Here is a 27,514-nt window from a genome sequence, read left to right as displayed (position 1 = left end):
TGTCGTATAACTAGGGCCACCCTGGATACATTATGCAGCGATCACATATAAAATTTCTTACGGGAGTACTCCTATCCTCACACTCTCTGCAAGAAATGCGTCGAAGGCACAACCAGTTTCATTTCACTGGGAACAGCACGTATCTGAAACAATACACATGTAAAAATGTTAAACAACTACATAGTTTACTTGTCGACACGAGTGAAACTTCATTTTTCAGTAAGTATGGCAAGACAGAGAAAGCAGAAAGAACGTAAACTTATGGGCGTTAGACCGGGTGCGGTACGTTATGCATGCCAGGCGTAGTGCACTGATCATCTGACCTCGAGCTTGCACACTAGCGTACCAGACGTAGACGTCGCTTGCTGGACGTTGAATGTCACAACTATCACAGTCATTAATTATCCATGGACATGTAGGTATCCAACAAATGCTGCCTTGAAGTTGATTCTAGAAAATGGAATATTCATGTGCTTTTTCATTTTGGTAAAAACGCGACCGCGACCTACCGTACCGAACTACAAATACAATGAACTGCAGGCCGCGCCGGCATGTACACGTACGGTACGGTATACACGGTCACGTCGCTGAATACTTTTCGATCTGATTTGGTACCAGTACACATAATAAATTACGATGGCAAAAATAAAGGAAAGACGAATTTAAAACGTATGAAACGTGAAAATGTACGTACCTTGTCAATCTGTTGTCAACAGCGAATTTGTATCCAGCAGTACACAGTGCTAGGGGTAGGCAGGAAGTGCACTCGACAGTGTATCAATACTGAATGAGCTTCATTGCGCTGACGCGATAGGGTGTCACGTGACTGGCATCGTCCCCCCCCTGGCAGCGTGTACGTGCATGTCGAACCCTTGCTATACGTTACAGCATAGACCCTCCTGGTTACAGTGGTAACACTCGTTCATGTTCGATTACCTTTCATAAAGAAAACACAACGAAATGGTTGAAGTGATCTTTTTTTAAATTTCTTTTCATCACAAAAACAAAATCTGTGTGATCAAAAGTGTTGTAAACTAAACCAGAAAGAATTATCGGACTGGCTAAACTTCCCGCTGAACTGGAGTAAGGTCCAAGCATGGAAGTAGAACCCCAAGCATGGAATTCTACTTCTGGCCAGGGGTGCTTACGCATGAAGTGTCGGACGTCACTTACACCGAACGCCCGAAAAGCATTAGAACTCGCTACAACTAACGCATTCGTCGAAACAAGTGGTATACAACCTCAAGTGAACTACTACAGATAGTGAGTTTACCATTGTCATTCTCATACTTTCACCGTATTTTGTATGAACTGGCTGTATTTACAGTGAAAATCGACCACTACGTAGCCGACGCCATTGTTCGGTTTATATACAGTAACTTAAGGGAACTTAAAATGACCTCTCCTACACTATGCTTGATATTACTTACAGTTACTATACTGAAATTGACGTGTGGTAGCAACGAATTGTGCACTGACAAAGCAACCTGTCCTGCTATACTGATTGAACATAATCCGTCCATTGGCTTACTACTAAACTTAAAGAAATGTGTACACATAACATCTTTCGGGAAATCAGGGCACCGGGTTAATCAAACCCTGGCCATTTTAATACTTGCTCTGTCTGGAGACATTCACTCAAATCCTGGTCCATCGACAGCTTATCTGTGTGGATTTTGTGAGGGCAAAGTTGATTGGTCTACCCAAGCATTAACCTGTGACCAATGCTCAGTTTGGTTCCACAAGAGTTGCCTTGAACTGTGTAGTGAAGACTTTCAACAACATGAAACAGAAGGCCCTAGATGTGTATGGATATGTAATCATTGTGACACTTATAATTATAGCCATGACCTATTCCACTCTTATGATCTCGAGACATCTAACATTTACTCTGTACTGAATGCATCTCAAGCAGAGAACCTGGCGACATCACATCTTAGTTCACCAGGCTCAGTCTTTAACCCAGTCTGTGCCAGTAGTCCTGTGCCCAATCTACATAACAAAGAGAGATGTACAAGTAGAAGTAAACGAACTTTCTCCACAACAACCTCAAGTTATTCAGGTAGAGGTAGAAGTACAAGTAGAAGTAAACGAACTTTCTCCACAACAACCTCAAGTTATTCAGACCCTGCATTGCCATCTAAAGGGAACAATTGGCGTTCTCTGATCCTCAATGTAAATGGTCTCCGTAGTAAATCACCACTGCTACAAAACCTGGTTGACTATGTCAAACCAGACGTGATAATAGGTTGTGAGTCAAAACTCTCCAGTAAAGTAGGTAATGCTGAAGTGTTTCCACCCGGGTACTCATCAACAGTCCTGCGAAAGGACCGTACAGACTGGGGAGGTGGAGTCTTCCTTGCATTTAGAGATGGCTTTGTAGTATCACAAGTTGAGGACTCGGACACAGACTGTGAATCGATATGGGCTGAAGTGTCGGTCCCTAAAAAACCCTCATTGCATATATGTTCATTCTACCGTCCACCAGGCGCCGGTCCAAAACCCTTTGAGAACTTAAGTAAAATTACATCTGATATTAATAAAAGAGGTACCAAACATATCATAATAGCTGGTGATATGAATTGTAGTTTTATAGACTGGGAAACAACTTCAGTAATGCAAAACCCACGAGAAGCAAAAGCTCATTCCGCATTGCTTGATCTTATCCATGACCATTCCCTAACGAACACTCAACATGAAGCTACCAGAGAAAAACAAAACTTGGATTTACATCTTACAACACAACCATCGTTAGTGAAATCACAAGTTGTCATACCTGGAGTAAGTGACCATGATGCTATCGTTGTTGACTCTGATATCAGACCAAAATACAACCCTGTACCACCAAGAAAGACTTACTGTTTTAGCAAAGCAAACTGGAGTTGTGCGAAAGAGGCTACTAGAACATTTTGTAAACACTTTCTTTCCACTTGTCAAAGTCGTTCAGTAAATGGAAACTGGATGAATATAAGGGATCATATCATGCTCATGTTGGAGAAATATGTACCATCAAAGATCAAATCATCACGGCGAACCTTACCGTGGATATATAGGGACCTAAAACACCAGATACGCCGCAAACGACGTCTCTACAACAGTGCAAGGAAAACAGGGAATGCCTCACAGTGGAACGCTTTTAAAGCTCTCAGAAAAAAGGTAAATCATGATCTTAAAAGAGCTCATGCCCAGTACATCGAAACAACCCTCCACAATGCCTTGAAGGAAGGAAACAGAAAACCCTTTTGGAGATATGTCAAATCCCAACGTAAAGATTCTGGTGGAGTAGCACCACTAAAAGTGAATGGAACACTATACAGCGAAAGCCATGATAAAGCTGAGATTTTAAATGCTCAGTTCACATCTGTCTTTACCACAGATCGTAAGGATGACATCCCAGAAATGTATGGAGGTCCGTATCCAATAGCAAATGAAATACAAATTACGGAAAGTGGTGTGTATAAACTACTATCTACACTAAATGTATCAAAAGCATCTGGGCCAGACGGTCTCCCAAACTATATCCTGAAGGAGCTTGCTTTAGAACTTACACCAGCAATGACTCGTTTATTCAACCAGTCCTTGTCAAATGGCCAGCTGCCAGATGACTGGAAGAGCGCAAATGTATCACCGATATACAAAAAGGATGACAAACACCTGGCGTCAAATTATAGACCTATATCATTAACATGTGTGTGTGCTAAATTAATGGAACATATCATTGTGTCAAATTTAATGAAACACCTGGAAAAACATCAAATAATAACAGACTTGCAACACGGCTTTCGCCGACGTCGCTCATGTACTACTCAACTACTCCTTACAGTATCTGACTTGGCTAAACACTATGATAATAACACACAGGTTGACATAAATGTATTGGATTTTTCCAAAGCATTTGACGTAGTAAATCATCGTAAGCTGCTGGCCAAACTTCATTTTTATGGTATACACGGGAGTACCCTAGCTTGGATCAAAAGTTTTCTTGAGGGTAGATCTCAACACATCGTAGTAGATGGTATTTCATCAAAACCTGCTCCAGTTCTATCAGGTGTGCCTCAGGGCACAGTACTGGGCCCTGTACTTTTCCTTTGTTATGTAAACGACATCACCGAAAACATTCAATCTCAACTTCGCCTGTTTGCAGATGATGCGCTGTTATATCGACCAATAAGATCTGAGAGAGACCATATCATCCTTCAAAATGACCTGAACCTTCTAGAACATTGGGCTGAAAAATGGGACATGAAATTTAATACATCTAAATGCTATGTGTTGTCCATAAAGCGCCATGGAGCCAAAGCCATTCGTTTTTATACTATGTGCAATACGCTATTGAAATCTGTGAACTCTATCAATTATTTAGGTGTACTTTTCAGCGACAATTTATCATTCTCACCCCATATCACACATATTTGTTCTAAAGCTAGTCGTACTCTTGGATTCCTCATGAGAAACCTTCGCAACTGTCCAACAAAGTTACGCGAAACTGCATACATATCGATGTGTCGTTCTAGCTTAGAATATGCAGCCCCCATTTGGGATCCATACTTAGTTAAGGACATTGTAAGAATTGAAAAGATCCAGCGACGAGGTGCTCGTTTTGTTAAACGAGACTATTCTAGAAGATCCAGTGTAACAAACATGCTACAGAGTTTGAAATGGGAACCATTAGCAGATAGACGACAAAATGCTAGATTAATATTACTATTCCAAATTGTAAATGGGGAAATAGCAATCACTAGAGACACCAGTCTTCTAGCACCAGGTAGAAGAGGCCGTTTTAAGCACCTTGGGTTTAAACACCAAGCATATCAGCACAGTTTCTTTCCTAAAACCATTAGGGACTGGAACTCACTAAGCCCTGATATGAAAGTCTGTCAGGACACTGATACTTTCAAGGCAAATCTACATAAACACTACTACTAGGTTTTTGTATGCACCCCTTCCCCCAGCTGTGATATCCGTAAGGAGATTAGCTGGTATTATATAGATAGATGGTCCAAGCCTCGATAGTACGTGAGCAAATCGTCTCAAACTAGCGATACAACTTTCAAAATATAACTTGACATGTCTTCATTTGTTAGAGTTATACAATTCAAGACGGGTTTTCACTCGAAAGAAACAATTCTGTGAATAATGACATTCTGAACGCAGCGATTTCTCGGACGATGTTAACACTGTAACGTACGGCTGGCAACGACTTGCTTCCGGGTTAGTCCCTCGTACATCCGGGTACTTGAGATTGTCGCCGTACGGAACTACCACATCGGCAATTTTGACGCTGTAATTTTGCCACCAATATTGATCGTACAAAAACAAAACTCCATAAATGAACCACAAAGTATTTTCCCTTTCAAAATGTGGTAATTTTAGAAAGAGTATTATCGTTTTTATTGACGACTGACTCTGTCAAAAATCGTCCCATACACTTCAGTTCACAGGCATTCAAACTTGATCATGAGGGAGGTGCATATACTGGAATGAACCATTCTGTAGGAGGGGTGGATGGAGAATTGGATTTGAAGTTTACAACCCTTTTTCGAACAAATATTTGTCATTTGGGCGCACAATGCGTAGAATTAAGACTATAGCACATATTACATTGCTTGTTTGACGTCAATAGTGTCTTTTGAAAAGTTGCACTTTACCTAAAGTCTCGCGGAGTGATTTCCAATATGGCGTCGGTCATTATACTCATTAACATATTCATTTTTTTTTCAAATTTCAAAAAAAAAATCATAAAAAATAGAAGAGAAGACGTGCTGACTTGAAATTAACAAATCTAAGTAAGGTACCCTCTGTGCATCAACACACCACATATCAAAGCAATCTGACTTAAAGATTATGAGGAGTTGATGAAAATGTCATTTTTGGAAAAAAAATCATAAAAAAATGAAAATGGCACAGATCAACTTGGCATGAACAAATCTGAATAGCCTCCCCCCAGGGAACATGCACACCAAATATCGAAGAATTCCGACTGTCACTTTCGGAGTAGATAGTGAAGATATAAAAGTTTGACGGACACCTATGATTCACTCTACTCTCTATACCTCAATACCCACCTATACCTAAAGCTACGCTTTCAGCTTTCGCTGACAGCGGAGCTAAAAACCCTTTCATTTGATTGTTGCTAAGGGAGTGGTCATGGTCACTAGGGACAATTACGTAAATATGACACTCACTATTTGTAGGCGAACAATTTCAGAATCATAACCAAATTTCATCCCCAGTAGTTTGAGAGGTAAAGTTCAATACCAAAATCACTTGCATCATCAACAAGACAGAGAGACAGACAGGTATTTTATCTTGAACCGATCTATGGTTCAGTTTGAGTTCAAATTAGTTACAGAATGCAAGCAACCTCAAAGAGAGATTAATTGCAGTGTCATTCACATATATTTGTTACATTATGTTAAGTACCCCATAACAATTTTTACTGGTTTAATGAGATCAATAAAACAATTTCTGTACACTCCCATGGCCTAAATATTCTTGCCAGACATTTTACCAAAAAAATCATGGTTTTTTTTAGCCCTAATTTGCCTATTGCTGATGGGATCATCATGTAATTAATTTCACTTGATCTGTACATCCCAAGAAATATCCCTGTGAAATTTCAGCCAAATCAGACAAGTACTTTTAGAATTACAGATTTCTGACCAAAACTACACATTGTTATCCCTAATTTGCATATCACTGATGTGATTATCATATCACGACCAATTCTTAATCTTAACACCCCTAAGAATATTCCTATCAAATTTCAGACTGATACACCCAGTTTTTTTTTTGAGTTTAAGTTTTTTGACCAAAAATGACATTTTTTGACCAAAACCACACAAATTTCCCAACGAGACACCATATAAGTAATGTTCCTACCAAATACCAAGTCAATTGGTCTGGCAGTTTTTGAGTTAATGTCATTCATGCACACACACACACACACACACACACACACACACACACGCACACGCACACACATACACACACGTGCACACACACACGCATGCACACACAGGCACACACACAGACAGACACACACACAGACATTGCACAATGCCTATAGCACTACTGAACTTTATTAGTTCAGTCATGCTAAAAATCTACAGAGAAAATTGATTTATTTTTTAGATCTGAAAATTAAATAGTCAAATATTTATTAAATGTACACTGTCAGGTAATTTGCATAAATGAAAACCATTTAACCTCAAATTTTGCATTTGGTATTGAAATAAGCCTGTATGTCATAATTACTACTGTAACAACGTGTGATGCTTTCAGTTCTCAGTGTGGTAACGGTCAAAGATCAAAGGTTAAAGGTTAAAGCAATAGCAGTAGGAGCTACAAGTAGGCTGATAAAATTGATACATTAAATTGTTACATTAAACATATCAGATTAATAATAAGTCAGTGACAATTTGATACCCATAGCCTTTACTAGATAAATTCAATTTACTCAAAACTTTACGGAAACCACCCCGCTGTTTTCATTCTGACATTGGAATCTCATCAGAGTTTCATCTCATGAAAGTATTTCCTTACAAAACATCTAAAAATACAAATCTACAGTTAAAGTTTCCAGTGTGCCCTCTAATGATAGCCAAATTTTGTTGTTGTGGGTCAGTATGATAAAAAGTGGCATTTCTTTTGAGTCACCACATACATGTAGTAAGAGATAGAGAATACAAATTTTGGTGCATCACTAGAAATTGTGTGCGTCAATGGCACGTCAAATTGGCTTAGAGGGCACACTGAGTTAAACATAAGTCACACTGGGTTTACATTTGTTCAGTCTAAGTGCTTGCTCTGTCATTGAGAATCATGTTTGACCGCAGTGAAAGTATAAGGGAAGTCGGAAATCAGCCACAAAGAATGCACATTGAGTATGACATTGACATCACAAGTATTTGGGTGTTGAAGTAACATCATGCTGGGTTTCAACTTCTAAAACTTTGGGAAATATTCCGATTCGGTGCTCAGTAGAGATTGAACTACCTTTTACCTGTGCCACCCCATGACCTGAACCTGAGAGATGAACTTGTCTGTCGGATACTTCCATAATATGTACTTGCACTGGTTTGCACACATACTACATGTAGTGGTATTAGCACTGCAGTGAAATACCGAAAACATATATTGAATACCTGAATGCAAATTATATGCAAATGAGGATGTGATGGTTCATTCTATATAAAAGCGCGTGATCACGTACCGGTAGTGTCATTTTTACGGAAATTTGTTGTTTGGATAAACATAATGTAATACAATAACAGAACCACATGTCATGTCAGTGTCAGTGTGGGTACTCAGGGGTATTTGCACTAATGCTTGCAGTGTTTTCTGTTGCACTTTCACTCACTATGTTCATGAAAGTACATCCACAGATAACAATGTAAATGACTCATGCAAATACCCCAAGTACGCCACACTTACATTCATGCGTCATGGCGCTCTGTCATAAATTCTCGGTCATATGCTCTACTTATGTTGATGTTCTACTTGTAATTCACAGGCTTTGCTTCACTGGTATTCTTTCATTCTATAGAATTTCTATGGTGCCATATTGAATAAGTCAAATTGAACTGCTTGAAAAAGCCTGTGCTAAACTACATGATTGTATAATATTATGTAGTCCAAGATTCAAAACATTATTGTACTCTACTATGACATTGACATCACAAGTATGCATAGTTAAAGTGAACTGAACTGACATCATGCTGGGTTCAAACTTCTAAAACTTTGTAAAATGTTCATGCTCAGTAGAGATACATCAACATGCTTTCTCTACGTATCTTTTCAATCACTACGATCACACTGACAACCTTGCTGAGAATTGGTTTATATATAAAAAGAATAATGCCAATGGCATTGACACGACTGGATACACTTTAATTCATTTACAAAGTACATTGACATCACTCAGTTCGTCATCTAAATTGTACAAGATAACATTGATCACATCATCTTGTTTTGAATAATTCATCATCTACACACCCCTAGGATCATCACTACCACCTCATTTACAAGTCAACCATAGTTAAATCATGCTTACAGCTAAATTAAATCTAGGAATATCAATAGTTTAAGGATGCTGAACTTGACACTAACCTTGATAGCTACAACTTAGTTTGATCAAATGCTTGTTGCTCAGTTCGTAGAAATAATTTTTGCTACTGAACACGTTTTATATAATGATTGACATGGATATAACATCTTTAGCATTGGTCTTTTTGAGTCAAGTCACCCTATTGTGTCATTTATTACTGACATGATCACTTCCATATTTGTATACCTTTGATGTGACTTACATATTTGTAACAGAATTTGCATAATTTTTATGTGTATAATTTTACACATTTGTATTACATGTATAATTGATAGATTTACATTTGCATATTTGTAGTGATTTTGATATTAGAAACATCAGTTGCATATACTTGGAATATATAATTATTTTGTATATTTATCTACATCCATCATACTGTCACCCCTCTGACATAGTGCACTGGCCTCAGACAGTTAAGCTGTACTTTGCTAATAGCATGTTTGACATTGTCTCTTTTGGAATCACAGGTTATCTTGTCTCTAGAAGACATATACCACTTCATTTAAAGTCACTTAAAATTTAATCTCTACATATATGTAACTTTACTGTTGGCTACTAAAGTTTAAGTATAAACATATAATGTGGAGTTTTATTTCTGGATGGGGAGCAAGACTGCTTAGATTTTGTTTTTAAAAACATTTACTGATTGTTTATCATACTGGTACACATGTGAGATAAGTATGTACCAGTGATTTCTTGCCTTGGTGCACATACATTGGGTATTTGCACTTATTAGATGAACAATACATAGTCATGACTATTTTGCTGAAGGAAATAAGCACTTAGGAGTCATGCATATTCAATGTTCATCTAATATATATTCATGACCCATGAGGCAAACACTGTAAGTGTATCACTGAAAGAACAATCATGGTTTTAAAAATAACATTTGAATTTGGAAACAATTGTTCTAAAACAATTGTTCTAAAACAATTTCACGACAACCTAACACAGTCCTATTAACTTAAGAAGATGTACATATCTATGTTAATAGAGCTGAGGGGTCGGGATGGAGGTGGGGATGGGTGAAGAGACACCTTGTCAGTTAATGAAGCTGAGGGGTGGGGATGGAGATGGGGATAGGGTAATGAGACACCTTGTCAGTTAATGAAGCTGAGAGGTGGGGATGGAGGTGGGGATGGGGTGAAGAGAGACAACTTGCCAGTTCATTAACTTAGTAAGTATCAGAAGACTACACCACAATTTTTGCAACAACCTGACCAAATCCCTAATTATTAATGTATCTACTTGCAAGTTAATAAAGTCTGAAGGAAAATAAAGTCTTTAGCATGCTTAGGACATGTTGATGGTTCATTAGCTAAAGATGTAATGCTACAGTGTATCAGAATACATGTATCAACTTTCACTCAGCTGGAAACATTGTTACAACACAAGTTTCAACCAGATGGAAGATAATTAGTACAACACAAAGATATGACAATTTTTTTTAATGAACATTAGCACTAGCAGTCACAAGAAAAATTTTTTGTGTGTACGTTGTATGTTATTTGCCAAATACCATTCCATATCTTGCTGCGAGAGGTCTTTTTTCCGGTATGACCTTGAGTAGCAAGAAGTAGAACAGTATTTTGTAAATAACATACTTATATGTCACCAGTGACTACGAATTCATTTTTTGAATGTCTAAAATTGCTGTTTCATTTTAAAATAAAATCACTTCCATATTATACTGTCAAGTGTAGTATCATGCACCTCTCTGATGGCGGCAATGTGGTTGCTTACATCTTAGCCTTAACTTAATCACCCAATCAGAGTGCACGTTTGTTCTGTAGTATGATGTAATGTTTCCTATTTGTCTGTCATTCAAGTAAGATTCAAACTTATAACCATCAGCTGAAAAATGAGTGTCTTTGTTTTGTGTACTGTATTCCATTAAATGTTTGTAATATGCTATTGCACTCTCTGTGGTGGTAATTTTGATATCATTAATAAATTTAGGAATTCATTTTTACGATCACGTGACAACCATGCGTTTGCCGTCACTGGACTTTCGCCGTTCTGTGTGGACAATTTGACGATTTCCCTGTGACACAGAAGTAATGTTCAAAGACTTGTCCCAATGTATACTACGATGATATTTTGTTTGGTTGGCAACAAATTTGGCATTGGAAATGCTGGTTATAGCTTGATTTCTAGTTGTCTGCTAGATTTGTTTACAATGGGACGTTCAGTGATCACATGATACAAAAAGCAAAAATACGCCTGTTGGTGAAAAATATGCCTTCATATCTGCAGGGCTCTCGACCAATCAGAATGCGAGATTGGTGACAGGTGACGTATAAAAGTTGAATGTACAATGTATTTATTTACTGTCAATTTTTCCTCTTTTAGCACATAAATCAGTAATATGCCTGAATTGATTCTTGTACACATTGAACTATAAGAAAACATAAATGAACACCATCAGCAGCTCTATGATAAACTTTTCAAAAGATAAAATCATAAATATGAGATGACGTATGGTGGTATAAACAACAATCCCTATGGAAAAACTATTTGCATACCGGTATGAATTTCACACTAATACCTGCATTGAATCTTGCATTCATTGTATGTACAATAAATCAACACTTTAACATCATGAACAGCTAAAAAGTTATCAATGGTTTTTTACAGTTCAAAAGAATGTAAATAAAGTTTGTTTCCCTGCACAGTGGTACAGTTAAATGGAAAAAGTGTTTGCAAATGAATCACATACAAATCAGGAATTGATTCTAATATCAATTTATGGTATTCATCAACAACTCAAATGTAAGCTTTTTAAAAGTCAAAATGATAAATAAAAAAATAAAAAAGATAATTATTCCTTACCCCATGCACATGCCATAGAGGTGGACACAAATCATTTGGTTTCGCCATACTACGGCTCATCACAAGTACGATTGGTTCAAGGCCCACAGAAATCAACGCATCCTCAAACCAGATTGACATGACTAATGAATCCTTTCATAGAGCCTTCTATGGTTTCTTGCCGTGGCTGGAATTATCAATTAATAACTCCGTTATAGGTACTAAGTATCAAAATATGTCACATGACTGGAATTATTAATTAATAACTCTGTTATAGGTACTAAGTATCGAAATATATCACATGACTAGGATTATCAATTAAGTACTAAGTATCAAAATATGTCACATGACTGGAATTATCAATTAAGTACTAAGTATCAAAATATGTCACATGACTGGAATTATCAATTAAGTACTAAGTATCAAAATATGTCACATGACTGGAATTATTAATTAATAACTCTGTTATAGGTACTAAGTATCAAAATATGTCACATGACTGGAATTATCAATTAAGTACTAAGTATCAAAATATGTCACATGACTGGAATTATCAATTAAGTACTAAGTATCAAAATATGTCACATGACTGGAATTATCAATTAAGTACTAAGTATCAAAATATGTCACATGACTGGAATTATCAATTAAGTACTAAGTATCAAAATATGTCACATGACTGGAATTATCAATTAAGTACTAAGTATCAAAATATGTCACATGACTGGAATTATTAATTAAGTACTAAGTATCAAAATATGTCACATGACTGGAATTATCAATTAAGTACTAAGTATCAAAATATATCACATGACTGGAATTATCAATTAAGTACTAAGTATCAAAATATGTCACATGACTGGAATTATCAATTAAGTACTAAGTATCAAAATATGTCACATGACTGGAATTATCAATTAAGTACTAAGTATCAAAATATATCACATGACTGGAATTATCAATTAAGTACTAAGTATCAAAATATGTCACATGACTGGAATTATCAATTAAGTACTAAGTATCAAAATATATCACATGACTGGAATTATCAATTAAGTACTAAGTATCAAAATATGTCACATGACTGGAATTATTAATTAATAACTCTGTTATATGTACTAAGTATCAAAATATGTCACATGACTAGGATTATCAATTAAGTACTAAGTATCAAAATATGTCACATGACTGGAATTATTAATTAATAACTCTGTTATAGGTACTAAAGTATCAAAATATGTCACATGACTGGAATTATCAATTAAGTACTAAGTATCAAAATATATCACATGACTGGAATTATCAATTAAGTACTAAGTATCGAAATATATCACATGACTGGAATTATCAATTAAGTACTAAGTATCAAAATATATCACATGACTAGAATTATCAATTAAGTACTAAGTATCAAAATATGTCACATGACTGGAATTATCAATTAAGTACTAAGTATCAAAATATATCACATGACTAGAATTATCAATTAATAACTCTGTTATATGTACTAAGTATCAAAATATATCACATGACTAGGATTATTATAACTGCTCTGTTATAGACACTAAAGTGCACTCACATGTGTCGGACTTCACACTGTGGTCATTTCAAATACACCTTTCACTTTTAGACAGGTTACAATCACAACATAACAGGATGCTGATGGTGTGTGTGTTCCTTGACACACTAAATTCCCTATCTACACACACATACATCAATAATGGTGAATCAGCAGGCTAAACGACTAAAGGCGGACTCTGTAAACTCCCTGACTGCATATACAAAATGTACACTCCTACATGTGTAGCAAATCTAATGAGCTGTAATTGTTGGCACAGTATGGGCTAGTCTTTTATTGTATACTATAGTTATACTATTGCATATGGTGTGAAGTTTATCAGGATTTTATCAACTCTGCTGTCCAGTTTACCCTCTAATGATAGCCAAATTTTGTTGTTGGGCATCAAAATGAAAAAAAGAGGGATTTCTTGTTAGTCACCACATCGTAAGAGATAGGGGAATACTAAATTTTGGTGCTTTACTAGAAATTGTGTTCATCGGTGGCACATCAAATTGGCTTAGAGGGCACACTGCTGCTGTCACAGTGCTACTGAGATGTGTTAAATGCTAGTAAGTTGGATTACCAACAAACACTTTGACAATCAGACCAGGTAATCAATGTGTCCTATTTTACCTAATGTAACTATCATGATTTAATAAATTGGGATTTGTCATGGCTCAAATACAAATTACTACCGTACTTCATCTAACAATGTATGTCTATGTCAGTGTATCAAATCAAGTCAGTTTTCAGCAGTCTCTATGGTACTGTACATTCATATACATATTACCTACAGTCAATACTCGCCATGGAATGTTTTCACAAGAAGGCTAAGATATATACGTGTACACACACTGTAGTACATGTAATTGCAGTACGGTCTGTCAGTTACATACTATAGGCTGGGGTTGGGAGAATGTTACTCCAAGAGAAAAGTATATGTAATAATATAAAAGGCGTCTGTCATAAAGGTAATTGATTGGAAATCCCTAATAATACTTCTGTTTTTGAATTTTGTAATACATGTACATGAGTAGATATTTCGACCTTGGGTTGCACACTCCTGTCTGATGGGAGTATAAAGTATAGCAAACTGAACTGAAAATTTTACCTGCTTTCCTCCCTCTGTTACCAACATTCCAAAACCTTAAACAAAAAATGCTGCTTTCCTCAAACCAACAATAGAATTTAAAGTTTTGACATCATGCCATGTATACTTAGCAATATATGCCATCTTTAGTTTCATGATTAAAGTACTTACAAGCCAAGTTTATAAGTTTTTTACTCAAGTGAAAATAATACATTCTAGTATGTTAATGTCAATGCATGTCTTCTATAACAAATTACGACTGTCTTCCCAGTGGCATTGTTAGAACAGTTGATTGCAGAGTATGGATTTCCTGAACATTTTTTTTAAATACATTACATCATTGGATCGTTTATGAGACAGTAATATGTTAATACCAGGTTTGAGTTCAGTCAACTGCACAAGGTGGTTAAGTACGATTCAGTGGGTAGATTTTGAGAGTACCTTTTAAATATGTATGCAGTAAACATTACATCTGAACATGTACAAACTCTGCCTTGTGTACCTTTAAAGTTTTTAAATATACTTATGCCAAGTCTGTTTTATTTTAAATCTGTTGAAAGCGGGTTGCATTCTTTCCGTCTGTCTAGTGATTATACATAATTTAGTGATACATATGAATACATGTAGTCTCCTGAAAGGGAATTTGATTTACATAAATGGGGATTAGTGACAGCTTAAGGTATAGGTAATCCTGTAAAAGAGATTAAGACTTCAAGGGTACAATGTACATGCACGACTGACAAAAATTATGTCAGGATAAATATCAAAAATTGCAAATCAAAGATGGATTTCTTTATAAAGCCTATTTATTTTTCTGTTTTGTCCAGTTCCAACATCAGAAAAAAAACTATTTTTTATTTCCGACCGACCCCTGAGTTCAACACAGCAAGATGGTAAGGTCGAACGAACATCAAACATTCCTCATGGCATCTACCCCCTACCCCCTTACCCCCACCCCCTTTCCTTTGTTATGTCAGAACAGCATGACGTGTCTTTCATGGCTGAAGTTGTTGAGGTTTGAGGGACAGGACTCGAAATTAATGCCATCGAGCGGTACATTTTGCTGCAATGTAATAGCTCAGAATATTTCTATCATTTTCAAAATTATGCTTAAAATTGCATTCCTCAAAAAAACAATTTTTTGACCAGTTTTAAGCTTTAAATCAGTTGTATCATCGGGGAAATGACCGACTCCGTAATGGTAATGTGTTTCATGACCAATGACATACATGACATTGGAAGACATTCTTTGTTCATTGCGCATGTACAATAAATGAAATTATCATCACTGTCAGATTCACGTAGCATAGGCTCACGACGTTTGTTACAACTTACAAGCTTCAATTGTGTCATAAACACAGGTTTTAGGCATGGATGTTATAAAAATTGTACAAAATGACTCAAAAGGAGCACTGATAGCTGATCATTTAAAATAGTTTCAGCATTGGAATGTTTGTAAATTTGTCGTGTCAATACTGCAACAACGTCTTGCTATTGCCTATTGCTAACATTAGTAACAACACTTACAAGTTACAGAAGACGCCGCAATGTATACTGTACTGCAAGGTCAACCAAGACTTGCATGGCATGTTACTGATGTTTACATTATTACTTCCCAAAGGAGAACTGAGTTCTAGAAATGTTTACATGTTATCTGGTGGATTATTTTGACAAGTTCACACTAAAGAAAAATCTTTCATAGAAGTAATAATTAATAAAAATGAAAATTCTTCTAGCACACTGATGACAATCACGCAAGTGTTTCAAAAAGTTACATACTAATGTTCAAATTGGATGACTTGAAAAAATTGCTAGCAATGTCAATGCCACTTTCATTAATAGGACAAATGTGTTAGTACTCCCGATAAAATTATACAATAGTTCATGGCTACAGATATACACCCATCAGAATGATAAGTATTCATCTTCTTACAAAGTTGTTCTACAGACTACTACAATAAAGGAAAAAGACCTGTAACAAGGAATTCAATAAAGAGAAGAGAAAAGAAGTTGTAGAGAGACTGACTGGACAGAAAGGACAGAGAATAGAACTGAAAAAATACAGATTTTTTTTCCTTGCCCCCTTTTTTTTTATTATGCCCGACCGCCCCTCCCACTGGAGATGAGAAACAACAACGAAAAAAGGTCACCCTTAACTTGCCTACCCTTTCCGCTTTCCATCTTTGCAATATAAAAAACCATCATTTAGCTGTTGCTGTAAGTGTGGTCCTGTTGCTAAGCATATTTGCATACATTGTTTTAATCTTTAGTCACTTACCTACCCATCCCTGTTGTTAACTTTGTATGCATCATCATTTCAATGTTACTAAGGGTGTGGTCTTGGTTGCTAGGCCTAATTGTGTTGAAATGTTTTCAACAATAACTGCAGAATAATACGTCCAGAAACATCCCCACCAAGTTTCAACCCATTCACTATGCAGTTTCAAGATATAAGTTTTTGACCAACATTGATAGACCTAATTTGCATATCACTGATGGGCTCATCACATAATGAATACAACTTCACCTACACATCCCCAGATGCATCCCCATTAAATTTCAGCCCAATCTGCTCAATAGTTTTGGAATTAAAGATTTTTGACAAAAAAGACACATTTTTAGAACTAATTTTGCATATCACTGATGGGATCATCATGTCATGAACAATTCTTAATCTAAGCATCTCTAAGAACATTCCAACCAAATTTCAGATCAATCTGCTGAGTAATTTTGGAGTTCAAGTTTTTTGACCAAAAATCACTTTTTGTATGACATACTTAGGTGGTAAGATTCTATTTTAGGTTACGAGAATTGGAAACTTCTTTACAGCAACAGGGAAAAGTGTAAGTCCTAAAAAAAAATTATTGTTTGGTTCAGGTTACCCAACCCCACCTAACTTTTCACCACTGAACCTAAACTTTTTTTTACATATTCAAGACAAAAATAATACAATTGCAAAAAATTGTGAAATCTCACGAGAAATAGTGGATGTGGAAACTGACATCAACTTAAAAAGACAAAACAAAACTGTTCTTCCAATCTGTAATGGCTGTACATCTGATAGGAAGAAATAAACAACACAGAAACCATTTGGAAAACAATGGAAAACCTGAACTAGACACTCACACATGAAAGAAATTATAAGAAAAGAAAATAAAATATCTACCTACCCCACCTATTCTAAAATTGAGTGTAATCGAAACCACAACAAATCTTTATTAGGCCTAATGTCTAACACTTTAACACTTTTTATTTCTGCATAAAAATGACCATTTAGAAGTTGAACAATATGAAATGTCTCCACATAAAACCTAAAATATCATTACCATACTGTTAGAGATAGAGTTGAGGAAGAGCTCTGAATGCATTTTAACATCCAAAACTACCTATCTATTTATCTACCTGTATGTAAATGTTACTAACGTAGCAGAAGTAAAAAGTGGTAAAAGCATGGGAAATTTTTAGTTAATCAGAAGGTGAAGGGAAGATAATGGCGTGTATGACACAGCTCCTACTTGCAACGAATGAAACTGTTACCACATTAATAGAAACTGTACATACATGTACACCGTACCGGTACATACTGGTACATGTACTGTATATGTAAATTGTAAATGAAAACTATCCACTTCCATTTAGTGTTTTGGTATAATGATACGCTTATGATTACCTGGTAGTACATGATTATATGGTTAGATTTAAAGGCTAATATTGGCAAATGTACAAATGTACAGTTCAAATCAATAGCACACTATACAAAAATATGAAGGTTATACAGGAACAGACAATGCACAGAAATATCTTAATAATGTAGTCTATGAGTATTTAGTACTATAAAGACCTGTAGCCCAAAAAATAATCAATTTGCTTACCTCAAATCCAAGTACCACATGGAGTTTTAGTAAGAATATTACTGAAGCACAGAATATACATTGCAATATCTGTATTTGACATGCACCGATATATGTATGTCACTATAATTCTACACTGAAGAATTCTAATTAGTAGTCAGTATTCAATTTTATTCATCCCAATACCAACGTGTTTTTATGGAATTTTTTTCACAGCCATTTACTCTCCGATAACAGCTCTTGAACTGCCATGATTGGCTATTCTCCAAGCTTACTAAATATCCGGGATAATAGACCCATCCCTTGGGATCAGACCACTTCCCACATGGGGGTAGCAGCAGCCATGCATGCCTGATACATGGAAAAACTGATTCAGTCACAAAGTACGTTTGTCATGTTTTCCCAACAACTACGCGGCTGAGATATGCGATAAATTCAATCTTTTCATGCAATAACTGACCTAATTGCATAGGTTGTCCTTCACACATTCACTTTGTGATGTAGACCTAAAGTCAAATTGTACATTTAAATCACATTTGCACACTGGAGGAACTAATAACAAAGTCCTTTTCAAAAGTGGATTGATTTTTTTACTTTAATTTGATAAATTCAAACTCCTTCAGATGCTTTTTAAAGGGAAAATGTTATAAAATTGAATGTAACCATAGAAAATTTTGGAATATCACCTCCAGGAATTTACAATGATTTCTACCAACAGATATAGTAAGCTTTAAACTACTCTTACATGTAGGTATTCATATTTGTATTTCAAAGGTGTTTTCCAGCTAAATTTGTATATTTAACTTTTAGCTACAGGAAGAAATATTTTGGAGAATACTACAAAGACCTGCCACAAACTTCATATTTATAAGAAAAGCTCAAGAATATAATGTCAAATCAGAAGGTTTTGACTCTTGTTTTTAGCACCACAGAAACATACACCCAATATATCATGACATGGACAGATCTGGTTAAAAATTCATAGTACCCAGTACAACTTGACTTGTGTGTGTTGTAATGGATTTTAAATTCTGAACATTACCATTTATAAATGTTTAATGCTGGAACAGTATCAAGGGGACCTGAACTTGAATAGTTATCTATACTGCCTAGCTTTAAGTATATCATCTCAGATTCCATATGCAATTTACAAAATAAATGCCTAGTAACGTCATTAGACCTCTCTTGTGATGGTTCTAAGGAAATTATCACACATTTAACTACATCCCTCAAAATACGTCATGGCAGCTACAAACAAATTACTCAGAGCAAATGCCCTCGCCTGTAAAAAGTAATAAGCCTTAATAACATGTACTACATTTCCAATTTATGAATTTGGTACATACAAGTGTATATATAGTGAATTAGAAGTGGCATTCAAAAGCTCTTATAACAAGGTCCAGCTGTCAATACACACAACCAACATGTATAATGTTACGTTCATTTATCATCAGATACATGTACCACAATTTAACTACTGTACACTTTAAGTACAGTCTAGCAATTCATATAAATGTGTGCCGGTGTAAGACATTAGAAAATGGTATTTACATGTAGCGATAGAAATGGAAAAGGGATTGTACGGTTTTCCTAATTAAGCCCTCACAAATTCTTGAAGCATTACATTGTGTATAAGTTATAACACAAATTTGTCAGCCACTCAACAATGTCACCAGCTGGTCAGTACAGTGCCATTTGACCGACTACTAACTAGTGAGCACAGTGCCATTTGATCGACTGGTCAGTACAGTGCCATTTGACCAACTGGGCAGTACAGTTATCTATCTAACCATCAGGGCAGTACATGTTACACTTACAGTGACATTTAGTACATGTTACAGTGACATTTGACCAATTGGACAGTGCAGGGTCATTTGACCATCTGGGCAGTACAGTTATCTATCTGACCATCTGGGCAGTACATGTTACAGTGACACTTGACCAATTGGGCAGTGCAGGGTGATTTGACCATCAAGTTCATTATCTGACTATCTGGGCAGTACAGTGACATTTGACCAATTGGGCAGTGCAGGGTCATTTGACCATCTGGGCAGTACAGCTAAAACTATTTGACAATATGAGCAGTACAGTACCACTTGACAAGTGGGCAGTACTCTTAACCATTTGACTATCTGCATAGTAAAGTAAAGTTAACCACTTGTTATCTGTGCAGTACAATGTTGTTTGCCCATCTGGGTAGTACTCTCAACTACTTGCGTAGTGTTAACCAATCATCCATCTGGGCAGCACAGTTAACCAACTGACTGCACAGAACAGTAGTGTAAGCCCATGAATCATCTGGCCAGTACAATTAACCAATCAACATCTGGGCTGAACAGTTATTCAATCAACTATCATAACCAATCTACCATCTTGAGAATATATGAAGTAAAACACTGAATACACATTGTTGTAGTGAAGTTGAGCATGAAAACACAATTATGACCTTGCAAATCTACAGCAGAGCCAGTATCTGATACATATAAATGTACACTCACTAACAAACAGACAGTCTTCTTGAGGTTTTAATTGATAAAGTCATCTATCTAGGAGGAATTCTGTGCTGAATCAATACAAAGTACTTTTAAGCTGAAAGCCTTTTCTTGTACTTATCTGTCCTTGTACATGTATGCATAGAAAATATATCACTTGAAAGTGAAAGCAGCAAGTATTTCCATATTATCTTCTTTTTTTAAAGATGTGCATGTCTTTTTTTCTGTGTACAGAAACACCTTTCACACATGGATGAACCTTTCCCCCCTAATATTATGTAATCAGGAGTTAATATAAAATAAATCACTTGAAAGCAGCAAGAATTTCCATATTATTACTAGCCCTTCTAAGAAATTTGTAGTTTTTTCTAGAGTACAAAAACTGTCTTTTGCACACGTGCATGTTGACCCTCAGTAATGTTATACACTATTCCTGTAATACAAATGTACACTATTCCTGTAATAAATGTTCTCGATTGGTCTCGAATTTTAGACAGCTTAAAAAGATTTTCCTGAAGAGACATGGAGCCCAATCTACGTATAAAATGGGGTAGGAGGTTTCCAGCTCAGGCTACATGTACACACCCCTACAAGAGCTGGCCACTTTGGGGACTGTATACATGAAAATGTTGGTTTGATACACATTGGGAAGTGTCGAGACACTGACCGGGGATTGAAAATTAGACCCGGAGAGAAATGTCTAATTTTCACTTGCATTAAAGATTAGCAACTAAAGCAACATCATTGAAATACATGGATTTCAGGGAAACATTAACTGTGTTGAAGTGATGCCATAAACAGCTCATGTATGTTATACATCATCATTCAGAGATACATTGTAAAACAATATTTTACATTTAATATACAATGATCATGAAATTTATGATCTTCATATAACTGACTTTCTTGTCCACATATTAAATATTAAATTAAGCTATCAATCATTTGGTGTAAAACATATTTTGGTGACATCAGACAATGCCTGGAATGTCACCATTACTTCAAACTTATGGTTGAATGCTACCCTACCAAGCACACTGACAAAGACTGTTCAATATAAAATTGATTCCACCTCACTGATTTAATAACATCTGTTTTATTAAAACTGCCATCTCTGGTATCCACTTTTTATTAAATTCAATCAATGATTCCTCTAAAACAATTACATCCATTTCCAACCATTATCAAGTCAAGACCTGGTAAAGGAACTAATGTTTCATGCTAGACAACCCGTCAAAGAACTGTCAATCAAGAATCATAGCTTTTGGCATTGCTATTGCCTCCTACATGAGCTTCTTCCTTATTTATGAAGCATTTTTGGAATAAAATTTGCAGTTAAAATTGCAATACAGCAATTGCTCTAAAATGACGTTTTTAATAAAATACTATCTATATCATATCTATATACTTTCTACTAAATCTTTGCAAAAACTACAAATACTACATTGAATTCAGTGGTGAATGAAGCAACTCTACACTGATCAATACCTCCACATCTCCATGAAAAATCACTTTTAGCTAAAAACAAATTCCCTTCTTACACTGCTTGAAGGTATTTTCTTCTTAAAGTTTAACTTACACTTTGTTATAAAACTACTATATATATAGAACATAACTTTTCATACTGACTAATTCACACCTTGAATAATTTACAGCCATGAACCTATTTGTTACTATGGCAACGTTACAACTAATGGATATCAAAACCTTACTATGGTACATGTAAGTAGGCATGATGGATGGCTAAATGGGTGTTATGGTCTGATCCCAAGAGTCAAGTTTCACATGATTATGATATAAAATAAACATATTTCAAAACTACTACACGCTCACATGTTTAAACCACTTCTTAAATCGTTCAAGCATACTTTTTCTGAGTCACTGCCAGCATTCATTGCATGTGCTAGTTTTTCATATGTGTAACTGTATCCTCTATGGTGAAAAAAGTAACATGTTACATTTCACAGTCATCTAATTCAATTGTTCACACTTCCTTGAGCATACCAGTGGCTGCATATCATACATGTAAACCATTATTTACACATCCATGATTTTCTTCCTAAAATACTTGACCCTATCTGACATTTGACCTTTAGCGACCTATATTATGTAAATGTCAGACTCTGTGAGATTCATCCATTTGTTTGTCATACACAATTGCTATTTCCTCCTCTGGAGTGTTTCAACACATATGACATGGAAATATCAGCCTTCGATGACATTTTACAAATTCTTTCGATTGATTGATTAATTAAAATAATTTGGACAATATTCACCATATTTTTATTCAGCCAAGAAAAGTATGAATAACCTAAGGAGTCTTGTCACTATGAGTCTGAGGCAGGAATCCTTTTTTCAAGTGTTTTTTTCTGACTGAATGATGAAAAATAGTAGAGAACAATATAATCAGGTGCAAGTAAGTGCTTGCAGTGTTCTCTGCAGCTGGACTTTCATGAGTGTAGTGAGTGAAGGTGCAGCAGAAAACACTGTAAACACAAGTGCAAACACTCTGAGTACCGTACCTACATAGGCACTCTCGTGGCATGGAGTTTTATTAAACATGTTTAGCCAAAATAGAAAATTTTCCTAAACTTGATACTGTGAAATCACACACTTTTGCATACAATGAAAAATCACACCCTCATGTGCATATCACATGCATGTACATGTACATGTGTGTATATGTAATAATGTTTTCGGTATTGCAGTGCGGTGCGGTGCAAATACCACTAGTATGCATACACACTTGATCTCTAATACATATGTAACAGTATACAATATAATACTTATGGAATGATAATTATTATACTGTTGCCAAGTTGGGAGAAAACAGAGACCAAATCACAATGGTTGAAAAAAGAAACTCAAAAAATCTAAATACTATAAAAACAAATATTTTTGTCACTAGAAAATTTTGCGATTTTACAGTCTTCAGCTAGTTCTCAAAGATTAATTTTTACTAATGACCAGACTGGTACATTGTGTTCATGTACAAGAATATTATTTTAGTCACTAGTTATTTTTGAATTTTTTGTTTTTCAGCGAAATACATGTATACATGTAGGTAAAAATGAATCTTGAGCAAATATTTTTAGGTTTACAGTATCCGTAGGAATACAGGTTGGTGAATAAAGTTGAAAGTTTAAGTGGTCATAGCTTAGACTACATGTATTTTATATCATTGAGGATAGGGTTCTAATATTACATTGATTTCTCTTAGCTAGAAAAGCTTGAAAGTAATATATTATCAAATTACTGTTTACATACTAAAGGACTTATGGATTTTGGTTTTCTGATTTTCAAGTGATTTCAAAATAACTAAGCTAAAAGTACCTTCCTCTGTGTAGGTGAACAGCTGCAGAAAACAAAAGGTTTTAATTGCCGACTTAAGTAGTCTTAATGAATGGATAGATGGTATTTGATGTACGAATATGATCTGCCATTATATTTAGAATGAAGTATAGTTTACAAACATGGGCTATCTAACTATCGGTGCTCCCTTTAACAGGTTTCTTATAATGAACACAATTATTTTGAAGAAAATTTCTTAAGGAACACATAGCCCTACCATCAGTTTGAAATAATGCTACTATGATGGTACTTGGTCAATTTCTAAAATTTGCAATTTGGCAGTATTACTATTATAGTATTAAGCCTACTGAGAAATCACAGAAAAGTTAGTATTGTAGCTGTCATCATCACATAACTGTAGTTTTGATGCTATAGTGATTGAACAGTATTTTTTTATTAAAAAGTAGTATTTTTGTTGCCATAGTAATTGAACAGAGTATTTTTGTTGTCATAGTCACATAACTATTTTTGTTGCCATAGTGATTGAACAGTATTTTTGTTGCTATAGTGATTAAACAGTATTTTTGTTGTCATAGTGATCAAACAGTATTTTTGTTGCTATAGTGATTGAACAGTACTATTTTTGTTGCCATAGTAACTAGTATTTTAGTTGTAGAGGGCAGCGTTTTGAAAGGGAAAGGATACTACATGTATGTGAATCTGCTATGTTTGATAAAATCTTGAAAGATAGAATGAATAGGTTTCATTCACATCCACTCATTAGTACAGAGCTGGCATCGATCAAAACTTTGGCAAAGTGGTGTGTGGGCCTTGCTAGCTACATGTGTGTAGCTAGAAAACTGCTGTTATAGATTGTTGGCTGTTTCTGTTACTGTAACAATACTTTCTAGCAATGACCTTGCCACTGACCACACCACTCTAGCAATGACCTTGCCACTGATCACACCCCTCTAGCAATGACCTTGCCACTGATCACACCCCTCTAGCAATGATCTTGTCACTGATCAGACCACTCTAGCAATGACCTTGTCACTCATGACCCCTCTAGCAATGACCTTGTCACTGATCAGACCACTCTAGCAATGACCTTGTCACTGATCAGACCACTCTAGCAATGACCTTGTCACTGATCAGACCCCTCTAGCAATGACCTTGTCACTGATCTGACCCCTTTAGCAATGATCTTGTCACTGATCACACCACTCTAACAATGACCTTACCAATGATCATTCTCCTCTAGCAATGACCTTGCTAATGATCAGTCCCCTCTAAATATAGCAATGACATTGCCCCACACTCTAACAACTTTATGACCTTGCCCCTGATCCTCACTCTAGCAATGACCTTGCCCTTGATTCTCACTCTAGCAATGACCTTGCACCTGATCCTCACCCTAGTAATGACCTTGCACCTGATCCGCACTCTAGCAATGACCTTGCACCTGATCCTCACTCTAGCAATGACCTTGCATCTGATCCTCACTCTAGCAATGACCATGCCCCTGATCCACTCTAGCATGCAATGACCTTGCCCCTGATCCACACTCTAGCATGCAATGACTTTGCCCCTGATCCTCACTCTAGCAATGATCTTGCCCCTGATTCTCACTCTAGCAATGACCTTGCCCCTGATCCACACTCTAGCAATGACCTTGCCCCTGATCCTCACTCTAGCAATGACCTTGCACCTGATCCACTCTAGCAATGACCATGCCCCTGATCCACTCTAGCATGCAATGACCTTGCCCCTGATCCACACTCTAGCATGCAATGACTTTGCTCCTGATCCACACTCTAGCAATGACCTTGCCCCTGATCCTCACTCTAGCAATGACCTTGCATATGATCCACACTCTAGCAATGACCTTGCCCCTGATCCTCACTCTAGCAATGACCTTCCTACTTATCAACACTCCCCACAAATGCTTAATTGTGTTAAAAGTATGAGGACATGTATATGTATACTGCTGAAGGCTATTGGTTATACCAATTGTCATTTCAATATGATATATTAAAATAATTCTTATCTCATATTCCCTCATAAAGCTAACAGTGTGGTCTGACCCTATAACTGGTGAATATTACAACACAGTGAGCTAGACAGTCGGCATCAAAATCAACCATATAATGTGTCTTTGAACGGTGACTAGCTTTCATCCTACCTCACACAATGAAACAACATTAGATCAGCAATGATAAGTACCACATGTGTATAATACAAATTGTTTGAAGAGGCAGAGTATATTACAACACAAACAAGTCTTCTGCCTTCAAAGATATAGCCCCTAACAGTAACACACGATGTATTGTGTTGTCAATTGATGTCTGAAATATGATCAAAAAAGATCAGAAAGGTTACGCCTTATAATATTGGTGTATACAATTTGAAGGGTACTCTCTTAGAAAGCTAAATCAAAGTTATTGAGCAAATTCAAATTTGACCTTGAAGATGAAGGTCAAGGTCAGAAGTGTGTCAAAGTACGAAGTATTAAGCTTGCATCTCAAACAATATACAGGTGCACATTTGAATGATGTCTCTAGGTATAAAACTTCCAATGTTATTGAACGAATTTGCTATTTGGCATATAAGATGAAACTAGATTATAGCTTTGAACATATAAAATTGTTAAATTTCTATGAATATAATAAACACAGTCACTTATTATCATAAAAAATAATGATGACTAAAATGAAATAAAAATGAGATTCAGTGTACCTTTAGTATATTTCACGATTGTTGGAGGTCATCTGCTTTGCCAGTGAGGTCAATAAACACACTCATACATGTACATACATTACATGTCAATGAAATAAATATCATGACATGAATGACTTATAACAGACTTTTTCCTTCACAATTAGTATTAAAAGTTTTTGATTCTGGTTAATAGATCATGGAAGACTTCTTATAAATGTACACAATAACAAGTTTCTCAAAGTGTGTACTTATGACATACATGTAGGCTGTAAATGTTACCAGTAATATTCCTACAATTCAGTTTTCATACAAATATTAAACAATGCAAGATATGTACAACAAATTATCAAATTCCTCATCACTGCATATTATAATACGTTATAGTATATTATATTATAGCAATTAGCATTACCAATTCCAGTGAATTTTGTGACGTCATCGCTGTACATTATTACTGATAATGTACTCCGTTATTGGGCATCGCGGCCCCGGAACGAGCATAACAATACAAGCTTATGTCCGTAAGGCAATAAAGGTGTTGGTATTTAAGAACAGGGAAATTATGGGGTAAACACCATAAGATTTTTTTTT

At 35.8% G+C, this 27,514-nt stretch overlaps 1 protein-coding gene across 2 annotated transcripts in view; it reads right to left on the bottom strand.

Moving 5' to 3' along the window:
- LOC144444531 (gamma-2-syntrophin-like) overlaps positions 1 to 27,514 on the bottom strand; it is a 123,936-nt gene that overhangs the window by 62,641 nt on the left and 33,781 nt on the right. For both annotated transcript variants that reach the window (XM_078133974.1, XM_078133975.1), the window contains exon 2: positions 11,942 to 12,107. In XM_078133974.1, the coding sequence (XP_077990100.1) occupies positions 11,942 to 12,061 (120 nt within the window). In that variant the 5' untranslated portion in view covers positions 12,062 to 12,107. The remainder of the gene's footprint in view (positions 1 to 11,941; positions 12,108 to 27,514) is intronic.

Source organism: Glandiceps talaboti, chromosome 13 (genome assembly GCF_964340395.1).
Source record: "Glandiceps talaboti chromosome 13, keGlaTala1.1, whole genome shotgun sequence".
NCBI classification, from domain to species: Eukaryota; Metazoa; Hemichordata; class Enteropneusta; family Spengelidae; genus Glandiceps; species Glandiceps talaboti.
This window is presented reverse-complemented; position numbering and strand designations above follow the sequence as displayed.